We start from the raw sequence: 20,371 nt of genomic DNA, 5'->3' as shown, positions 1-20,371 counted from the left end.
GGGGCCCGTGAACGTCACCTCCTCCTCAGGTGACTCCTACTTCATTGTCTTCACTGACGACTACACCTGGTATTCCCTGGTGTACCTCATGAAGGCGAAATCCGACGTCTTCGAGCTCTTCAGGAAGTTCGTACCTTGGATGGAGACGCAGTCTGGGGGACGTATTAAACTGCCTCCGTAGTGACAATGGCGGGGAGTACGTGTCGCAAGAATTCCTTCAGTACTTGACAGGATCGGGGGATCGAGCATGAGGTGACAATGCCCTACACACCCCAGCAGAATGGTGTTGTGGAGCGCGGTCACCAAACTGTCGTGACCCGCGCCCTCAGCTGCCACCACCAGAGCGGATTCCCTCGTTCTTTCTGGGGTTGGGCGATCCTGAACTCGGCGCACATCAAGAATGTCCTTCCCTCCTTGGCCCTTGGTGGCCGTTCTCCTTTTGAGGCCTTCTATGGCCGCAAGCCTGACATCGCCTACCTGCGCCCATTCGGCTGCCTTGCTTACTCCCACATCCCTGACGACACCCGCCGCAAGTACGAGTTCGTCTCTCGTCGTTGCTTCCTGCTAGGCCACGTACGGAACGCTGGCTATGTCCTCTGGGACATGTCAGCTAAGCGTGTTGTGTGGTCTCGTCATGTACACTTTGATGAGTCCGTCTTCTACGGTGACCCTACTTCGTCCCCCCTACACTTGCTTGTGGGTGCTGCTAACCCCATACCTGTTGTCAGCACCTCAGTGGGAGATGCCCCTCCATCTGGTGAGCCGCCAGTGACCCCTGCTGTCACTGCTGTGCCGCAGGTATCAGTGGGAGGAAATGGCCCACCAGACGCAGACACAGACGCACCACCAAATGTGCCAAATGCGCAAAACGCACCACCAGCTCTGCCTCCCAACGCACCACCAGCTCCGCCTCCTGATGCACCAGCTCCTCGCCGAAGTGCACGACAGCGCCAGCCAACCCATCACATTGACCCAAGCGAACCCAGCACAACGGCCATACCCACCAGACGCGTCCCCGTAGCCGAGCGTTGGACCTACGTACCAGTACCAGCAGAGCCTGCACCAGACTCAATCGAATCCACAATGCACACATCAACAAACGCACCTTCCACTCCTACACCCACACCTTCGCCCTCGCCTTCCATCCCTACACCTCCCAAACCTATCATACCAAACTCCATCAACACGGCACGAACCCTACCTGAATGGCCACTGTGGTCAGACGCCTGCAAGTCGGAACTGCAGTCCATGCAGGACTTGAAGACTCACCGCCTGATGCCACTTCCAGAAGGTAGGAAGGCCATTGGATCCAGGTGGGTATTCTCTGTGAAGTCAGACGAGGACGGCAACGTCACTCGGCACAAGGCCCGCTTCGTCGCCCAGGGTTACACTCAGGTTGAGGGGATCGACTATACGGAGACATTCGCAGCTGTCGCTAAGTACGACACTGTCCGAATCCTCCTCGCACTCACTGCAAAGTTTGACCTTGAGCTGGATCAAATGGACGTACGTACGGCTTTCCTTAACGCTGAACTCAAGGAGGACATATACCTCAAGCAGCCAGCTGGCTTCGAGGACCCAGAACATCCGGACTGGGTTTGGAAGCTGGAGAAGGCGTTATATGGGTTGAAGCAGGCGGGCTATGAGTGGAATCAAACACTTGATGAGTATCTGCGGAAAGAAGGTTTCAAATTCGTTCGAAGCGAGGCTGATCACAGTCTGTACGTCCTCCACGAAGGAGACAGAGTTATCTGGCTCGTCGTATACGTCGACGACATGCTTACCGCGTCGAATTCTCGCGACTACCTCAACTCCTTCAAAGAACAGCTCAAGCAACGCTTCGACCTCGCAGATCTTGGCCCCGCCAGACATTTTCTCGGCATGTATATCACTCGTGATCGCGAGAAACACCTCCTATCCATCAGCCAAAAGACTTACCTGGAGAACTTCCTGGAGAATGCGGGAATGTCTCAGTGTAACCCAGTTGGCACGCCCATGACTCCAGGAATCGTACTCCAGAAGGCCACTCGAGCCCCCACTGTAGACGAGGCGATCACCATTGCATCCATTCCCTACCGCCGCACCATCGGTGAGCTCAACTATGCCATGAGGACAACTCGCCCCGATATCGCGTTTGCTGTGTCCTGCCTCTCTCGCTACATGGAGAACCCTGGCATTGAACATCACCATCAGCTCAAGCACCTGCTTCGGTACATCCGTGGTACAGCGGACCTCACCCTCGTCTTCGGCTTAAATGATGAGGGCCTCATCGGCCACTCTGACTCAGACTATGCTGCAGACCGTGATGACAGTAAGTCCACCAGCGCATACGTCTATCAGCTGTTTGGTGGTCCCGTCAGCTGGAAGGCTCAAAAGCAGTCTGTTGTTGCGACGTCAACAACGGAAGCAGAGTATATTGGACTCTCGAATGCCTCCCACGAGGCGCTATACCTCATCCAACTACTTCACGACTTCCGCGTCGACCCGGACCTATATGATCCCCCTCTCCTCTATGGTGACAACCAAGCTAGCCTCGCCCTATCCAAGAACCCCAAGTTCCACGAGAAGGCTAAGCACATCCGTGTCCATTACCATCTCATCCGCAGCCTCATCGACACTAATCAGATCAAACTCGAATACAAGTCAACGTCGGAGATGCTGGCTGATAGCCTCACGAAGGCATTGCCTCGTCCGGCCGTGGCGCGTCATCGAGAGGAGATGGGGCTCTGTCGTCCGGTTGGTCCGGCGAGTGGGAGTGTCAAGAGCAGCCTATAGCGTCCGCCTGACCACCCAGACGTCACGACAAGTGACATATATATATCAGAGACACCTTACAGTACCTGACTCCTTTTCCCCTTTTTCATCCTACTTAAGACATCGAGCAACCGTCAACTCACCTCAGTCTCTTTACCCGTGACTGAGGTGAGTATTGTTAGTTCCCTCTCTTCGTTATATCATTGTACTCACTATATGCATTCATAGGCTCGTGTCTAGGTTCGTAGTAGTACACCAATTTAGTCTCTTTACCCGTGACTGAGGCTCGTGTCTAGTTCTCACCTTTAATAATCATCTGTCCTATTCAGGCTCTCATGCACATGTTTGGTAGTTGCATCATTGTTGATGGAAATGCTAAATGACGCACTTTAGCCACATCAACGAACGACACGCATATGGCCTCGGGCTCAGGGCCCAAGTTGGGTGTTTGGCCAAGCTGGATACCGCCGCGACCACTGAATTATACAAATGCTTAGCAGGAGAGTACGGACGAACGTACAAGATCAGGAGCCGTGGCTTGGGACAGTCCAGGTCATATGACATGCAAGTCTCAGACAGAATGTCGATGTTTCACAGCTACCAATTGAAGTACGTCCATAAATATGGTAGGTAAAAATAGGGAGTGATAATTTACTTCGAACTCATAAGTTATTTGTGAGCGCTACTCGCGAGGAAACGCACAAATAACTACTAGTCTATCACGCCAATGACAAAGAATCCATTTCCATCTTCCCCGTCGTTGGCCACTGTGGATAAACTATGTCATTAGCCCTCTCGTATCAACAATAATACAATCACTAACCATGACAGCCTGGATGGGTCGAGCGGGATGCAACACTACATCATCGGACACATCTGTTTGAGGCTTATCGTCTTGCGACGTGTTAATGCGCAGCTCGGGGCGGTAAACGTCATGGCGGACACGAAATTCGGAAGAACCCACACTGCCTGTGTTGGCCTGTAGGTAGTACTTTGCGTTCAGAAGTGCCATGAACGAGTTCACGTATACTTGAAACCGTACCGCTGGTCAGCACGATCCTGAGAGAATGTATTGATCTTACATTTCGTCACTAAGAATGCTATACTGAGAAAGATGAAGTTATTCGGCATCACCGCGCACTATAGGTGGTTGTCTGAGACGTCAATCATGGACAGTGCAAGAGAAGGAACCTCACAGTAATTACAGCTATTATTGAACAAACACTGCAGACATATTAGTCGAGGTATGCGGTGTGTTGGAGAGATGAATACCTCGTCAGACAGCCTGTACTAATGGTATAAGAAACGAGCTTTGTTACCAAAGAATCGGTACTAAATGACCACGTTAGTATATCAGATCGCGATAGTGAACGAGCTGCTCCTTACCTAGAGAATCCAGTACGAGAAGTAGCGAGGAGATAGCATAACGATGACGCAATAAGGATATCATTGAAGGTAGCCGAGCCCAAAGTCAGGTAACTCGCCCACTCGGTCGCAACTATGTCCTGGAACACGTGGCTCCGATATCTACTGGCTATCAGCAATTTCGCGAAGTTCGGAAGCTATCTGACTCACTGCGCCAAAATGAGAGCTGTCATTGCGTTGGCTGATGAGTAAATAACAAAGGTAGTAACACTGAAGTCTTACGGATGGAGACACCTGAATAGGTTTTTAAGATCGAATGAAGGGTATTTCCAGTGACAGACTCACCTGCTGATAGGACCACGACTATGCACTGACAGCGTGTCAACAAAACGATATACCATCGAGCACTGACTGCAAACCTACCATTATTACAGCCCAGAGAACTCTGGATCGGCCCTTGCTGACTAGATTCGTCATATTAGTGAAAACAAATCATCACTAGGAATAACATACCTATCCATATGCGATAGACATACGAACTATAGATCGAGACAGCACCAATTAAAATATTGCGTGTAACATTGCATATCGAACTTACAATTGTACCGTATCAACGATGAGAACCTGTTAAATGCATGTCTGATGCGAATCTCAGAGTTCAGGAGAAATGACTTACATCGAATATTACCTGAAGCTGCTCGATATCATAAGTGTTACCAGGCTGCGTAGAGGGCCAAAGTAGGAAACTCACTTTAAAACTCCACACGATTTCTGTGAGCGCACTGAAGTTCGCGTAGTTGGTCACTAAATAATAGTAGACGCAATGTGTGATCAATGCCAGGTGTAGAGCATCAGTTATCCTAAAATATCAGGGTACAGCGTAAAATTGCAGTGTTCAGCAATTGTAATCGAAGGGACACCTACCAAAGCCAGATAACCTGACGTAGCGTCAATGACTGAACTGAAAGATAGAACAGCATGATATACGTACAATCAACTTGAAATTTGTCATCCTCGTGTCTTTATGTGTTTGGAAGTAGATGAAGATTTGAACGTTAGTCAGACCAAAGAGACTATTTGTGAGATATAATATGGCGACAAGTATTCAGTATTGATTGTGTGATGAGAAAATAGTTTACGAACACTGCTGAAAGGACGACCCCAATAAAAAGTGCTCCAAATGTGTTCCCCAGGTCAACTTGTGGCAAGGGGTCCTGCGCAGAAGAAGACATGATTGCTGGTCGAACAAATTCCATCAATGGTACATTTATCTATATAACTCACAATCAGCGTACTGCATTGCCATCTATTCCAACGTCAATTATAGCTTCTTGCGCTGATGGTTGGAGCACTTCCTGCACAACGAGACACAAGGTTTGATATCGGGAACAGACGTGATCGTGATATTGATGTTGTTCCAACAAGCATATCAGCCATTTTTAGCAATACCGAAAGGAAGGCACTTGGTCACTTCGCTCCAGAACTAGAAGTCGGAGGGTGGTGAAAAATGGCATATCGTCGTATGGAAATGAGTAGGTGAACCATCTGTTTGTGTCGGCCATCCCTGCACACACACTTGAGACCGCCGTGCTGCCGTTGCAGCTTGACTTGGTTACATTGAACTGTCGGCCTTCATGCCCGCCTCACAATGCCGTGTCTCTAAAGATGGCTGTTTGATCTCATTAAAAGGGGAAGTTAAGGGGCGATGATCGGGGATCTCACAAGAACTCCGCACATCGCATTTACAGGTTGAATGCTGATGTACGAGCGGAGTCAAGACGTGTGGTTTGTATCTGTATCAGCATTATTAGCGCTGGTGCTTCACATGACAAAATACAAGTAATCGTACTGTAACTTAGTATGGTTCATGACGCGTGACCCCCGATCATGCAACAGGCTTGAATGTATTAGCTGGTGATTGCCGGGAGCAAGACCACACAAGCAAGTGTGGGTGTACTAACGTCGAGTTAAGGTAACGCAAATATCGACGAAGAACTGACTCCGTGACTCTTCTTTGAAAAAGTTGTGAACGGGGCGAGTAGAGGGGATATGTTAAGAATTGGTAATGCCGGTGAGAAGCGAGTATAGTGACTCGACGGCATCGTCGACTGTAATGGTCGTCCGAAAATACAACTGAATCGATGGAGCCATGGCAAGCGGTTCCAAGGATCCAAGGATTTGCCCTAGCATCATAGAAAGACACGCGGGAATCGTTTGCTAGCGTTCTTTGGCATGATTCTGCGAAGGTGCATCAATACAAATGATCCGACGGGCGTGTTCCATTGTAGATGCACCAAAAATGATGGCCTCATGAGATTCAGACCATACCCTTTATGGACTCGCAGGTAGTAAGATGCGCCCATTACAAGCCGCCAGATATGTCGATCAGAAGACTACGGAAGTGTGCGCCGCCGAAGACATTCTTCATATTTGCTAACCTGGTAAAGTTCGAACTAAACCTGGATGAATCACATTCTTTGGAGGCCCATGAGAGATAGCATCCAAGAGACATAACGAACATGAACAGCCTGGTGAAGCGGGGTATGCCTTGAAGTGGATGGAAAGTAACGATAATCCAGGAGTTCGGTCAGCTGCAAGGAAGGAGTGCTCAGCTTGCAATTGCCAGCGACCGAATGCCCTGCTTTGTCTCGATCGGGTCCCAAAGATGTTGTTCCAATGCAACTGCGCACTAGCCTGAGTGCTGGAAGGCGGATCCAACTTGAACGTCCTCGACGAGTGATCATTAATTAATTGATGATGAATATTTGGCGTACATGTAAGTTATTTGGTCATCATTTTTTCTGCCCTTCCTGCATGCAATTGTCTTGGCGCCTTGTACAGCGAAAACATCAACGCTGATACCTTTTATCCTTGCCTTCTCATGGCACCCCAACAAGAATTTGCTAGCATTCATCGCCGGGCACACCAATGCAGACATCACTGATCCTTCCGAATTTCAAGTGCGCCAAGGCATCTACCGTCCGCAGTTCCAGGCATCTCGGAAAGATTCCGATAATGAAGAGCTGCATATCGTCACCTGTCCTATTCAGGTTTCGTGGTTGGTAGTTGCATCATTGTTAATGGAAATGCTAAATGACGCACTTTAGCCACAGCCGCCAATATTCTCCATTAGCGGGAAAGCTTCAAACTACTATTTATGAATTAGTATGTTATCCTTATGAGTGCGTGGTGTTATCCGAGTAAATTATCATACATACCGCAACAATTATCGGAAGGTACCTGCTTGAAGTTTGGTATTGCGGTACATTGTCATTTTGCCGGAGCCTAGTCGGGCCATAAGATCGAACAAAGATATGGAAGGTGAGCCCTTTCAAATATGTATATGATGCCGCAAAGTCGTCAAGGTAACCTTACTGCAGTATAGAAGGAACGACCGTCTTCATTCATCTATGGTCCTGCGAGCTGTCATGTCACAGACCTAGGCTCGATGGCATCTTCCGACTCCAGACACCTGCTGTGAGAAAAGCTGATATACTTAGCACCAGTACAGCACAATTCGAGATCTAAAATAGTGATTGGCGCCCGCCACGCGATCGGTATGCCACGAACGTGACCAGCCCAGAAGATCTTCTCCTACTGATAAGTTCGCGAGGTTATTATGGACTGCGTGTACACTGCCAGCATGCGCCATACGGTATACCGTGACAATCGGGCATATACGGAAGCTTGCGGAAGACCATGATTAAGGAGATGAGTCAGACAGGATTGCAAGCGCTTTGTCAGCGACTTCGCCATCGAGCTCGCATTGCGCAATCATTAATCATCCCAAGCAGTTGCAATGGAGGTAAAATTTCTCTCTTTAAATTACTGGCGTGCGTACATATAAAGGCTTACCTATTTCTGCATCGCTCAGCCTCCATTTTCCCGCACCTTTATCTTCTACTTCAGGTTTACCCCACGTAATTGATACCCCAGTGTGATATGACCATCTCCATTTCCGCCACCAACGGCCATGCAAATGGCGTGAAGCATCACTTGAAGCGCTCGTCTGAGCACGGTTTTTCTACGCGAGCCATCCATATAGGTTCAGAGCCAGATCCCTACAACTGGCGCCGTCATCCCTCCTATATCTCTTAGCACGACATATAAGCAAGATGAAGTAGGTGTACACAAGGTTGGTTCAATGTCTTTTACTGCCATGCCGTAGGATACTCATGACGTGTATGGTGGATAGGGTTTTGAATATTCTCGTTCTGGCAATCCAAACCGTGATGCATTAGAGCGCACCCTTGTAGGCCTGGAAGCAGGCGCAGGACACGCTATAGCGTTCGCTTCTGGTAGTGCCACGACAGCAACTATCTTGCAGTCTCTGGGTCCAAACGCGCACGTCCTAAGTGTGAACGATGTCTATGGCGGTACGTTTAGGTACATGACGAGGGTTGCGAAGGAAACTACGGGTACCGAGACGACGTTTCTAGACCTGGAGAACGCAGCAGACGATGAAATACTAGGTGCTATAAGGGAGAATACCAAGGTTTGTCTTCCAGCATTTAAATTTAGCCAGCCACTCACACGAACCCTTCAGCTTATTTGGATCGAATCACCAACAAATCCCACCCTCCGACTAATTGATATTCCGCGCATAGTAGGTCTTGCGCGCCAGGCTCCATCAAAGCCGCTCGTGCTCGTAGACAACACCTTCCTCTCTCCGTTCTATGGCTCCCCCACTCCTACAGGGCGCTGACATTGTCATTCACTCCCTAACCAAATACATTAATGGCCATTCTGATGTCGTGATGGGCGCTGCCATCGTCCCCTCCTTGTCCACACCAGACAGAGACTACGACGACCTCGTCCAAAAGCTCCGCTTCCTCCAAAATGCCCACGGCGCCGTCCCGAGTGCATTTGACTGTTGGCTCGCCCAGCGGGGCGCCAAAACTCTCGCGGTGCGGATGAAGGCTCACGGTCTGAATGCACTTCGCGTCGCCTCTTTCCTGACTTCGCACCCCGCCGTCGAGCACGTCATCTACCCCGGTCTTGCCTCGCACCCGCTACACGCCCTAGCACGCGCCTCCCTCAGCCCGCATACACAGCAGTTCCTCAGCACCCTATCGGCATCGGCCCTTGCGCACGGTATACCTTATGGCGGGATGGTGTCATTCCGTCTACGTGGTGGTGCAAGAAGTGCAGAGGCCCTTCTGCCGAAATTGAATCTGTTCACGCTCGCTGAGAGTTTGGGTGGTGTAGAGAGTCTTGCAGAGTTACCTGCGCGGATGACCCATGCGAGTATCCCGGCAGCAGAGCGCGAGGCATTGGGTATTGAGGGATTGGTGCGCCTGAGCTGTGGGATTGAGGAGGCGGATGATCTGGTGGAGGATTTGAGGGGATGCGTTGGATGGGCTGGAGGATGAGGATAGCGGGTGCGAGAGTGGGCTGGTGACGCCGTCTGATGTGAGTGATGATGGGGTTGGTGGGGCTGATGGTGCGAACGGGCTGCATTGATTGTAGATTTTGGTATTTATTACCGTAATCGTTTATATGCCTATTAGTAACTAGATGGTATACTATTGTGTAGGTTAACTTTTCATTGTGCATCAATGTACAAGCTCCGTTGAACGTCTCGAGAACATGCGATCAGTGAAATGTAATACACTGGATATGCAGAATTTCAAGAGCGTGCGGCTGAATCATGTGTATATCGGAGGACTGGCGCGGCTGGAAATGTGCCTGCCTCTGGCAGACAGAAGCTGGTATAGCCTCGACTTGATGTTGAACGCTGCCTTCGACAACACTCTACCGCAAGTACTGACCAAGCTACGCCATGGACTCCAGTAAGAATTGACGCCTAGGTCACAGCATCATCTGTTGCACAGGTTATCGATTATCACCTAAGCGGGCGCCTGCAAGTACAGCAAGCGAAAAAGCATATCTAACAGGTCTCTTCATTACCTCCACTATCACTAACGTCCCCAATCATCATCATGTCAGCGAAACAGAAAGAGGTAAATAAAGAACTGCTGTCAGACTCATCAGGACCAGTTGCTCCCCTGAAGCGGGAAAAGGATCCGCCACCCTATGGTGCACAACACCGCCAGGATGCACTTTGGAAAGCACTCAATGTCAAGCAGGAGGGAATGAAGCACTCCCTCCCATGTGGTCTAAGATGGAGATTGATGATTACTTTCCACTATATCGCGATGGGACACTCTTCATGATGACATATGTCCGACCTTTACCGGGGGTGCGACTAGGTGAGCGACGAAGAGTGCGACGAGAGCGAGAGTCTCACGGTCAAGCATAGATGATGCCGGGCATCTCATTCCTGGATGTGAATGGCACATCTCACCAGTCGGTCGGTCCTACTTTGTCAACCACAAGACTCGGACCACATCGTGGCAGAAACCAATAGCAAAACTTCCAGCAGGGAGTTTGAGGCCAGAGTGCGCCATCAAGTGTAGTGGCTCGTGGTACAGCCATGAAATTGCCTACCTGGGCACCAGTAGCAATATATTGAGTATCCTGGATTCTCAAATTCGCCAGTGGACAAGAGATGGACGGCCGGTGGGAAAGCCTCTCGGCAGCGACGTAGGAGACGTATTCACAATAGCAGTGTCTCCGGATGGATTGATGGTTGCAGGTGAATGTGGAGATGGCACAGTCCGACTGTGGAACATAAAGGAGGGGAAAGTGGTAGGTCACCCATGGGAGGGGAATAGAGTGAGGTGCCTCGATTGGTCACCTAATGGGGCGGAGGTAGCAGGTGGATCAACTGACGGCACTACGACGATGGAACCCAGTCACTGGTCGACAAATTGCACCCCAAATAAAGAGAAGCGATGGAGCTGTGTGGACAATCAAATACTCTCCACAAAGCGACAAGTTTGCGAGCACCAGTGATGCAAATATTATTCGCGTGTGGTCAAAGGACGGCGAGATACTCATTGAGATCAAGGGACATGACAGCTGGGTGATGTCGCTATGTTGGTCCAAGGATGGCGCATACATCTTCTCTTGCTCAAATGATACCACCATCCGAAAATGGCAATCGATTGACGGGGAAGAACTAGTCGTTTTTCGAGGTCATACCGGAGCCGTTAAATCCCTTTGTCTGTCTCCCGATGGATGTCATCTTCTCAGCGCATCAATGGACTGCTCAGTCCGCATCTGGGACCTCGAAACCAATCAGCAAGTTGGAGACCCATTCTGGCACGACGACGAAGTCTGGTCTGTCGCCATGTCCTCCGATGGTCAATACTTTGCCAGTGCTATCTGTGGACCAGATACAAAAATCTATGTGTGGAGCCTGGAAGGAGCCCTCAAGCGCGCTCGTGGGATTGGCGTGCGTGTGTACATTACTTTTGTTAGTGTCTTTTCTAAATAGGTTTGCGCATCGGTCAGGGCGATGCAGAGTCCAACGCGAAGCCCAAGGCGAGTTTTTATTTATTTTATTTCATACCTCTTCTAACTTCTTTATCAGGGATGTGCACCTCGATATAAAGATGTGTGCTAGTTAATTTCGATTGATCTGATCCTTCGCTTATTTATCTCATTAGATTTCTTTCACGCCTAGACCGCAAAACAACAACTTGAACAGAGGCTTGGCGAGATATGTGAGTTTAGTTCTTTCTTCCTGCCTCTTGCTAGCCTGACACTGATGCAGGGCAATGATTTCTGGGGTGATGACGCAAACCACACGCCTCGTCGCTCAGCGGACATATCATCTCCGCGTCGTCTGCGTGACTTCTTCGGCTTCCTGCGGTCTAGCACCCGACCTGCAAATGCGCCGCAATCAATACTGCTTGAGCCCCGGAGTTGGAATTTTAACTTATTTTCAGCAGGAAGCTCTATACGCACCATTGAAGTAGCTGCCGGTCGCAAGAAGAATGTGAGTGGCTTTCATCGCTCCTTTTGATATCATTGAAATCAATATATTTGTAGAGAATTTTCGTTTCCCCTCCCACCGCAGCAGAAATGGCCCGCGCAGAAGCGGCTGCAGCTATGCAACGTACCAATGGCAACGAGGCTGGCAATTCGACACAAGCAGGTCAACCTCACGCTGTGCCGGGGATACAAGTGTCTCAGAGGACGACCAACGGAAACGCAAGGCACGGGCAGTGGAATGGGACATATTTCTTATGAAGTGAGCTGCTGCGGATTTTTCTTTGGTCGTCGTCGTCCCACCTCTCATCAGTCATGATGTCGTCTACTAAACTAGTTGCTTCAATGTTTTTCTCTAAGTTGTGGGCGTTACAGACTATTTCGTACCCATTTATACACCTCGTAGGTGTTGCATTTTACTTGTCCATGTACTTGTAGATGAAAGCCATACACTAGCTTCTCAAGTGAAGACGAAAAGTAGTTCTACCAGCAGGCTTCATTAGCATACTAAGGTAGAGGTCAAGGAAACTCGACGAACCGTGGCCCATGGTATAATTTCTAACCACAACTGCCACCAGTGTCGAACCCGACTAGTATTTCGCGAACTGTTCAATTTAATGATCAATCTCACCATTCGTATTGCAGTTCAACATCAATGAGTTCGGTTCAATGTCAGTGTTTCACTCTCTGACCCCAGTAGCACTTCCTGGTAGTCCCCGGTCATATGAAGATTCCATGAACGTCCCTTCATGTCTGGAAGGGACCCACGTAGAGCTTTTCAACTCTATCACACGATTACTGGATAACCGAGACAACGAGTGGGATCATTTGGCTGTATGGTACGGCGGGTGTCAGAAAGGCTGCCGTTGCGTTCACTATGACTGAAAGGATGAGAAGTCTGAAAGCAACGGAGCGGACGAATATCGAAACAAACGGTTTACAGGAATATTCTACTTCATGAGGCATTGGGTATCATATGAGGGGCTGGGGCGCTTGAGCTGTAGGATTGGGGTTTGGCGGAGGATTTGAGAGATGCGTCGATAGACCAAGGGTAGTGGGTGAGTTGGATGAGAGCGATGGTGGGCCTGGTGCGGCTGATCACGGTATGAATGGGCTGCATTGAATCCTGTACCCGTTGGTGTTAGGGCTAGATGCAGAAACGAGCACGCGGCCGGGGTGAATCATGTATAATGATTCAGCCTATTCGCCAGCAAGAACTCACCGGTCCACTGGAATAGTGTTCTGCAGACGGTTGATTGTCGGAAGTTGAAATTTGACTTGGCCTGGCGCCGCCTGGGCCGCTTTACGGTTGACTTGTTTTTTTCCATTCTTTATGGGGACTGGCCTAGCGTTCTGCCGCAAATGGCTGTAATATTAACACAGAGATGCAGACTGATACAGGTGTGTTCGGGGTTGCATCGTTTAAAGATGACTAGGAGAACGGAAAGGGCAGAGGAAGCCAGGTATAGTTATTATAGTCATAACATTTTGATAGCTCAACTGACCTTTGAAAGAAGTAACATATACTATACATGTGGCACCGACAGCATCATGATGACTTGCGATCGAGTGAATGGCTGCCCCCAACTGAGATCATACTGGCAAAAAGTTGATTTATGTCACTATCGCACGTCTATTAGGCGTAACGGCGAGTCGGGCTTTGTTTGACGCGTCGAGACGGTCTCCATCGCCTCAGACCCACCCACGACGACTCGGAGATATACAATGAGTTTCAGGGTCTTTTTCAAAGTAATCAATGGCCATGCGCTTCGAGATTCACACCTGTATGGCCTGCTCTGACCTGCTACATCGACCTGGACCAGATATAAATCGAGACTTCTTTTGAAGCTGGTTCCTTGGATCGTATTCTCTCACCGGACTAATAACTGTACAATGAGGCGTATCCTTGCAGGTTTGGTGCTCTCAAGCACGCTTGTTGCCCGCGCGTGGGCTGGGCAACCAGCTCACATTCATGGTGTTAATTTGGGTTCATGGTAAGCGATCCTATGCGCCTCCAACCAACTATTTAACTCAAGTGGCAGCGCAGGTTAGTCCTAGAGCCATGGATGCTTCCTCAAGGTGATAAACCAACGGACTTTGCAAATACGCGTTCACTGAACAAGTTTCTTCAGAGTGGTCGGATATGGGTGGACAGGAATGCGAAGTTTGTTCGACGTGCATTGCATCTGAGTCGTACGTTCCAATTCTACACTGTGTGTATGTGAAATTTAATTTGTTCTAGGTCGTTTGCAAAGGCGTATCCTGACACCGTTGACACTACATTCGCTCAACACTGGGACACATGGTTTACGCAAGACGATGTCAATACACTGAAGGCGGCCGGTATCAACACCGTCAGGATTCCTGTGAGTTGATTATAAGGTGCACGGCGAACTTGGCTAAACACGCGTTGGACGGTTTGATCTGCTTTATTCCGTGCAAACTTGAATGTGTTATGCAACGCGTTCATTCATAGCTGGGGTACTGGATTGTGGAGGCTTTAGTCGATAGGCCGAACGAATCATACCCTCGGGGTGGTCTTAATTATTTGGTGAGAAGCTCTGATGTGGTTCAAGTCTCTAGTTAAACTCGAGGGTGTAGCGTCGGGGCTTGAGCTGGCTGCAAGATGCCGGGATCCAAGTGATCCTGGATCATCACGCATTACCCGGGGTTCAAATGCCTGGGCAAATGTTCACTGGAGAGTAAGTTCTCGTTTGTTTGCTATCTGTTCTGTACTGAGAGTGATTTTTACCAGTTGTACTACCGATGTTCAATTCTACGTGGGTTATTTTGCAGCTGGTAAAAGCAACAACTACAAATTCTTATATAGACTCCATACAACTACCGCCGTGCACTGGTGTGGACAGCGGTCATGACTGTGTTTTCTCACCTGGACCCTGTTTTTGGAAATGTCTTTGCGATCGAGGCAGTCAATGACCCCATTACAGACGCGACTAACACACCTGACTATGGCACTTGTATGTATCACTCATCATTCTTTTATTTGTACCCTCACAATTCCTGAACCTTCGTACAGTCCAAAAGAACTTCGTCCAAATAACCCGTGCAATTGAGCTCACACTCGGAATATCTGTGCCATCATCCAATTTATCGGTATCGGTATCACCGTCCGTTTCGAACAACTTCACCGCTGCACTGATTGCGACATCTTCAGCAACTGGAATCTCGACGGAGGTGCAAGCAGCACTTTTAGAAGCCGTTCCAATTTTACGAGAGATTGGAGCAGCGAGTGGTTTGCAGACTACATTGGAAGCATCACCCTTCAAGCAGTCCGGTCCTCCATTAGTGGCGAAGTGAGTTCACCACAAGTCCTTGCTAAGATACATTGACGATGGTATGCATAGCTTCATGGATGTGAACTACCAACACAACAACCCCTCTAACCCAGCTGACGTGGCGATTGGCCCCCAAGCTTATGACAACCATGTGTCTTACTCGTGAGTGTGCAGTTGACTACATCAAGTTTTCGTGGTTTTCTTAATCTTCTCTTTACAGGCATGGCGTATGTCATGTGCATGTACCTTATCGCTTTACATTAATATTTTTATAGGGAATTGCGGATCCTGACCCGACATCTTACATGAGCAGTATCTGCAGTGCGTCTTTTTCGTTAGTTCAGCAATGACATACTCATTTCTGGTAAAGATTTTAAACGTCTCCAGGCTGACGCAGCGGTCGGTAACTCTCCGCTCTGGTTCGGAGAGTGGGAACTTGCGACACAGTTCGATGCCACGGACGAGTTCCTCTGCAAGTGGGCTGACGCACAGAAGTTGGCGTATAGTAAAAGTGCTGGATGGATTGTATGTGTCCAATTGCATTTGATCGAGACGTTGCTCAAGGAAGAACTTGGATACTTCAGTACTGGAACTTCAAAATCGAAATATCGAACCGTACTGACGGGAACGCCCTTGCAAGGCAATGGTTAGTCATGACGCATCCTGGGGTGCTTTACTATTGATCGGACGGCTGTCTGTGTAGGTCTTACCTTGAGGGGTTGAAACTTGGGTTCTTGACCCAGGACCCTGCGGCGCTCCATGATCCGAACGTGTGCGTTTCATACATGAACAAGACCACTGATGACACCAGTTCATGATGTGCATTCTTGGTTAGTACATAAGTAAGCGATAGCGCAGAGCGTACCTATACCGATTCCTGTTGACTACGAATGGTGGGAAGTGCAAGGATAAATTTGAATATATGCGCTTCTTCGAACCTCACTATTGTCAGTTGTGTACATTGTCATTATAGCAGATTGTCTACTAGGATTCGAGCTACAACCGTTCTGCTGCCCACTTGTTTCCCGATGTAGATGTTGTATGTAGATATTAGTGTACTCATTTCGAGTGCCTATTAGATGGCATACTGTTATCTGAAGGTTGATTCCTCACTGTGCACTGCACGTGTTGATCTGAACGTCTCAGGAACATACGATCAGTGAAAATACGATTTGCTGAATATACAGAAACGAGAGTGCGATTGAATCACGTAAGGGACGGTAGACTCGGAGGGCTGGCCCGCGATTGATCTATGAGCTGGCGCCTGCGATCACAGCACAGGTTATCACCTAAGCAGAGTGCCTGCAAATACAGCATGCGAAACGGCATATCTAACAGGTATCTTCATTACCTCCACTATCACCCACATCCCAATTATCGTCATGTCGCATCCAAAGACCGAGTTAAGCACATCAGCAAACCAAAGAGAGGTAGATCGAGGACTGCCATCAGACTTATCAGGATCGGTTGTTCCCCTGAAGCGTGAAAAGAACCCGCCACCCTATGGTGCACAGCACCGCCAGGATGCACTTTGGGAAGGTGAGCCAGCATGTTGTGAACCCAATCAACCTACTCAATATCAAGCAGGAGGGAATGAAACACTCCCTCCCATGTGGTCTAAGACGGAGGGAGATGGAAAACCACTATATGACGATGAGACACTCTTCATGACTACATATCACCGACCTTCACCGGGAGTGCGACTAGGTGAGCAATGAAAAGTGCAATGAGAGCGAGGAACTCACGGTCAAGCATAGATCACCCCGGGGATCTCATTCCTGGATGCGAATGGCACATCTCACCCCTCGGTCGGTCCTACTTCGTCAACCACAACACTCGGACCACATCGTGGAAGAAACCAACGCCAGAACGTCCAGTAGGGAGTTTGATGCCAGAGTGCACCATCAAGTGTGGCGGCTCGTGGTATAATGACAACCTTGCTTGCTTGGGCACCAGTGGCAATATATTGAGTATCTTGGATGGTTCAATTCGCCAGTGGACAAGAGCGGGACGGCCGGTAGGAAAGCCATTCGACAATGACGAAGGCGTAGAGACAATGGCAGTGTCTCTGGGTGGATTGATGGTCGTAGGTGGATGTATTGATGGCACAGTCCGGCTGTGGAACATAAAGGAGGGGAAAGTGGTAGGTCACCCGTGGGAGGGGAATAATAGGACAGTGAGGTGCCTCGATTGGTCACCGAATGGGGCGGAGGTAGCAGGCGGATTCAAAGACGGCACTTATACGACGATGGAACCCAGCCACTGGTCGACAAATTGCACCCCAAATAAAGAGAAGCGATGGAGCTGTGTGGACAATCAAATACTCTCCACAAGGCGACAAGTTCGCGAGCTGTAGCGGTAATGAAGAGATCATCTGCGTGTGGTCAAAGGACGGCGAGTTACTCATCGAGATCGAGGGATATGACCACTGGGTGACATCATTATGTTGGTCCAAGGATGGCGCATACATCTTCTCTGGCTCAAATGACACCACCATCCGAAAATGGCAATCGATTGACGGGGAAGAACTCGTCGTTATTCGGGGTCATACCCAAGCCGTTCAATCCCTTTGTCTCTCTCCTGATGGATCCCATCTTCTCAGCGCATCCAATGACTATACAGTTCGCATCTGGGACCTCGAAACCAATCAGCAAGTCGGAGATCCACTCTGGCACGACAACCAAGTCTTGGCCATTGTCATGTCCTCCGATGGTCAATACTTTGCCAGTACTAGCTCTGAACTAGATGCAAAAATCTATGTGTGGAACCTAGAAGCGGCACTCAAGCGCGCTCGTGGGATCAGCGTGCGTGTGTATATTTCTTTTGTTAGTGTCTTTTCTAAATAGTTTTATGCCTCGGACAGGGTCGTGCAGAGTCTAACGCGAAGCTCAAGGCAACTTATTTTCCTTTTCTTTCGCACCTCTTCTGACCACTTTATCAGGAACGTGTAGTTCGATCTAGAGATGTGCGCTCGTTAATTGCGAATAACCTGATCCTTTGCTCATTCATCTCATTAGATCTCTTTCACGCCAAGACAGCAAAACAACAACAGAGGCTTGGCGAGATATGTGAGTCCAGTTCATTCCTTCCTGAGCTCTTGCCAAGCCTGACACTGATGACAGGGCAATGACTTCTGGGATGATGACACGAACCGTACGCCTCGTCGCTCAGGCAGACATATCATCTCCGCGTCGTCCGCACGACTTCTTTGGCTTTCCTGCGCTCCAGCACTCGACCTGAAAATGCGCCACAATCAATACCGCTCGAGCCCCGGCGTTGGAATTTCAGCTCGTTTCCTGTGAGAATCTCCAGGCGTCCTGTTGATGTTGCTCCGTGCCGTGAGGAAGATGTGAGCCACTTGTCATCGCTACCCTTTGTGATATCACTCAAATCATTTTGCAGAGATATGGCATTACCCCCCGAGTCAGATGCAGAAGCAGCTGCAGCTATGCAACGTACGAATAGCAACAATGTCGACAGCTCAACTCAGCAAGTGCAAGCTGTAGCGGGGGGCACAAGCGTCTCAAGGACAAAGTGCCCAGAGGCAAAGTTCTGATTTTGGAGAAGGAGAAGCTCTGATAGGATGTTGTGGATTCTATCTTGTTCGTCGTCGGCCCGCATCGAACTAGTCCTTCCGTTGGTCTGAGGGGGAGGCTAGTATTGTGGTTCTTACTAGTGATTTCTTACGTGCATGAGCCAATGCAATGATGTCTCGTCTCTCACTGGCTCATATGAACTTCTAATTACAAACTGTCGAACTAGTATTTCCCCGAGCCGTTCTATTCAATGAATCGATCTTACCCTTTGTTTAGAATTGATCATTGCCAATGAGTCCGGATCAATGTAAGCACTTCCATCTCTCATCACCTTTCTTATTGTCTGACAAGTCATGAAAGCATAACGCACATGCACATTACGCAGCATATGGACGAATCGGGATCTCCTTGAGACCAACTCACGGGATTGCAGCCAATTCATCAACACCCCCAGCCTCATCGAGGTTTCAAACTGAGTTTTGCACACGGAGTACATCAGGCACTCAACGTAACATCCCCCAAAACATTTTAACTGATGTCTGTTCTTCCCGTTGTTATATTTCCAGGATCTGATTTGCTCTACATAGCTGATATACTCGCTGTCTCGATATCCACCACCAACGGCGATGCATTTAAAACCAGAGATTCAAAGCGCCCATCTGAGCTTCGACCCCGTTTTGTTCCAGCCAGACCCTGCAACCTTCTCTCCCATACACCTCAGTGCGACGTACGGAAAAATGCAGTAGACATACACAAGATTCGTGCATTACATTATCTTACACATCACGGCATAGTAACATATGCATGTTCTGCTCAGGTGAATAGGATTTCGCGTTCGGGCGATTAGAACCGTGATACATTAGAATTCACACTTACATATCTGGGGGCAGGCACAGCACACGCATGTCCCTCGGCCCATACACACGACAGTTCCCCAGCACATTACCGCCTTTGAGCCTTGCGCGCGGGATATCCTACGGTGGGATGGTCTCATTCCGTCTACGTGGTGGTGCAAGAAGTGCAGAGGCCCTTCTGCAGAAACTTGAGCTGTTCACCCTTGCTGAGAGTTTGGGTGGCGTAGAGAGTCTTGCGGAGTTACCTGCGCGAATGACCCATGCGAGTAACCCACCGGCGGAGCGTGAGGCGTTGGGTATCGAGGGGCTGGTGTTTTGGTGGAGGATTCGAGGGGTGCATTGGATGGGCCGGAGGATGAGGACAGTGGGTGTGGGAGTGGATTGGTGACGCCGTCTGATGTGAGTGATGGTGCGGCTGAAGGCGCGAATGGGTTGCATTGATTAGATCTTGGTATTTATTACCGTAATACGCAAATGGTGGCAAACATCCGCCTGCACCTGCTGAAGCGCTGACGGGGTACCCACTGCACCGTGGAGGTGATAATTGACGCCTAGATTACAGCATCCTCAGGCTACTACTGCACAGGTTATCAATTATCACCTAAGCGGGCGCCTGCAAGTACAACATGCGACACAGCATGTCTAACAGGTCTCTTCACTACCTCCATTATCACTAACGTCGTCCCCAATCATCGTCATGTCAGCGAAACAGAAAGAGGCAAATCAA

The 20,371-nt window shown here is 49.2% G+C and overlaps 4 protein-coding genes across 4 annotated transcripts; 3 read left to right on the top strand and 1 right to left on the bottom strand.

Annotated features, from left to right (window-relative positions):
- Nucleotides 1–3,338: 3,338 nt before the first annotated feature.
- DFJ58DRAFT_94450 (uncharacterized protein) lies at nucleotides 3,339–5,348 on the bottom strand (the record flags this gene model as incomplete). The annotated part of the gene is made up of 17 exons (XM_041395635.1): nucleotides 3,339–3,521; nucleotides 3,578–3,783; nucleotides 3,837–3,894; nucleotides 3,951–3,978; nucleotides 4,027–4,086; nucleotides 4,141–4,281; nucleotides 4,330–4,345; nucleotides 4,402–4,413; nucleotides 4,465–4,489; nucleotides 4,543–4,583; nucleotides 4,633–4,658; nucleotides 4,718–4,743; nucleotides 4,796–4,813; nucleotides 4,871–4,979; nucleotides 5,044–5,057; nucleotides 5,111–5,192; nucleotides 5,263–5,348. Coding segments are annotated over 17 exons (996 nt in total), but the record flags the coding sequence as incomplete, so codon positions are not given.
- Nucleotides 5,349–7,866: 2,518 nt separating this feature from the next.
- On the top strand, nucleotides 7,867–9,713 carry DFJ58DRAFT_810982 (Cys/Met metabolism PLP-dependent enzyme-domain-containing protein). Its single transcript, XM_041391450.1, has 6 exons — nucleotides 7,867–8,126; nucleotides 8,173–8,254; nucleotides 8,315–8,614; nucleotides 8,666–8,767; nucleotides 8,817–9,449; nucleotides 9,487–9,713. The coding sequence occupies exons 1-6, from the start codon at nucleotides 8,062–8,064 to the stop codon at nucleotides 9,580–9,582; spliced, it is 1,278 nt and encodes a 425-aa protein (XP_041238953.1). The 5' UTR covers nucleotides 7,867–8,061; the 3' UTR covers nucleotides 9,583–9,713.
- A 4,026-nt stretch (nucleotides 9,714–13,739) lies between these two features.
- On the top strand, nucleotides 13,740–16,147 carry DFJ58DRAFT_94337 (glycoside hydrolase family 5 protein). The gene is made up of 15 exons (XM_041395634.1): nucleotides 13,740–13,952; nucleotides 14,006–14,037; nucleotides 14,091–14,151; nucleotides 14,201–14,324; nucleotides 14,435–14,509; nucleotides 14,560–14,660; nucleotides 14,714–14,738; nucleotides 14,789–14,936; nucleotides 14,996–15,272; nucleotides 15,324–15,416; nucleotides 15,475–15,481; nucleotides 15,530–15,575; nucleotides 15,625–15,779; nucleotides 15,839–15,900; nucleotides 15,958–16,147. Exons 1-15 carry the CDS (start codon nucleotides 13,852–13,854, stop codon nucleotides 16,070–16,072), a joined length of 1,422 nt encoding a protein of 473 aa, XP_041238952.1. The 5' UTR covers nucleotides 13,740–13,851; the 3' UTR covers nucleotides 16,073–16,147.
- Nucleotides 16,148–19,756: 3,609 nt separating this feature from the next.
- Nucleotides 19,757–20,101, top strand: DFJ58DRAFT_810966 (uncharacterized protein). Its single transcript, XM_041391449.1, has one exon. It carries the CDS (start codon nucleotides 19,775–19,777, stop codon nucleotides 20,030–20,032), a length of 258 nt encoding a protein of 85 aa, XP_041238951.1. The 5' UTR covers nucleotides 19,757–19,774; the 3' UTR covers nucleotides 20,033–20,101.
- The last annotated feature ends 270 nt before the right edge of the window (nucleotides 20,102–20,371 follow it).

This window comes from Suillus subalutaceus (assembly GCF_016647625.1).
Source record: "Suillus subalutaceus strain FC151 chromosome Unknown DFJ58scaffold_137, whole genome shotgun sequence".
Classification (NCBI taxonomy): Eukaryota; Fungi; Basidiomycota; class Agaricomycetes; order Boletales; family Suillaceae; genus Suillus; species Suillus subalutaceus.
The sequence above is the reverse complement of the archived record's forward strand: the minus strand, read 5'-3'. Positions and strand labels throughout refer to the sequence as shown.

Bases quoted from the DNA above. Each gene is read 5' to 3' on its own strand.
- DFJ58DRAFT_810982 (XM_041391450.1), top strand. From the start codon at position 8,062: ATGACCATCTCCATTTCCGCCACCAACGGCCATGCAAATGGCGTGAAG. The intron at 8,255-8,314 runs GTTGGTTCAATG...TATGGTGGATAG, and splicing joins ATGAAGTAGGTGTACACAAG to GGTTTTGAATATTCTCGTTC. The intron at 8,615-8,665 runs GTTTGTCTTCCA...CGAACCCTTCAG, and splicing joins CTATAAGGGAGAATACCAAG to CTTATTTGGATCGAATCACC.
- DFJ58DRAFT_94337 (XM_041395634.1), top strand. From the start codon at position 13,852: ATGAGGCGTATCCTTGCAGGTTTGGTGCTCTCAAGCACGCTTGTTGCC. The intron at 14,937-14,995 runs GTATGTATCACT...ACCTTCGTACAG, and splicing joins CACACCTGACTATGGCACTT to TCCAAAAGAACTTCGTCCAA. The intron at 15,273-15,323 runs GTGAGTTCACCA...TGGTATGCATAG, and splicing joins GGTCCTCCATTAGTGGCGAA to CTTCATGGATGTGAACTACC.
- DFJ58DRAFT_810966 (XM_041391449.1), top strand. From the start codon at position 19,775: ATGGTCTCATTCCGTCTACGTGGTGGTGCAAGAAGTGCAGAGGCCCTT.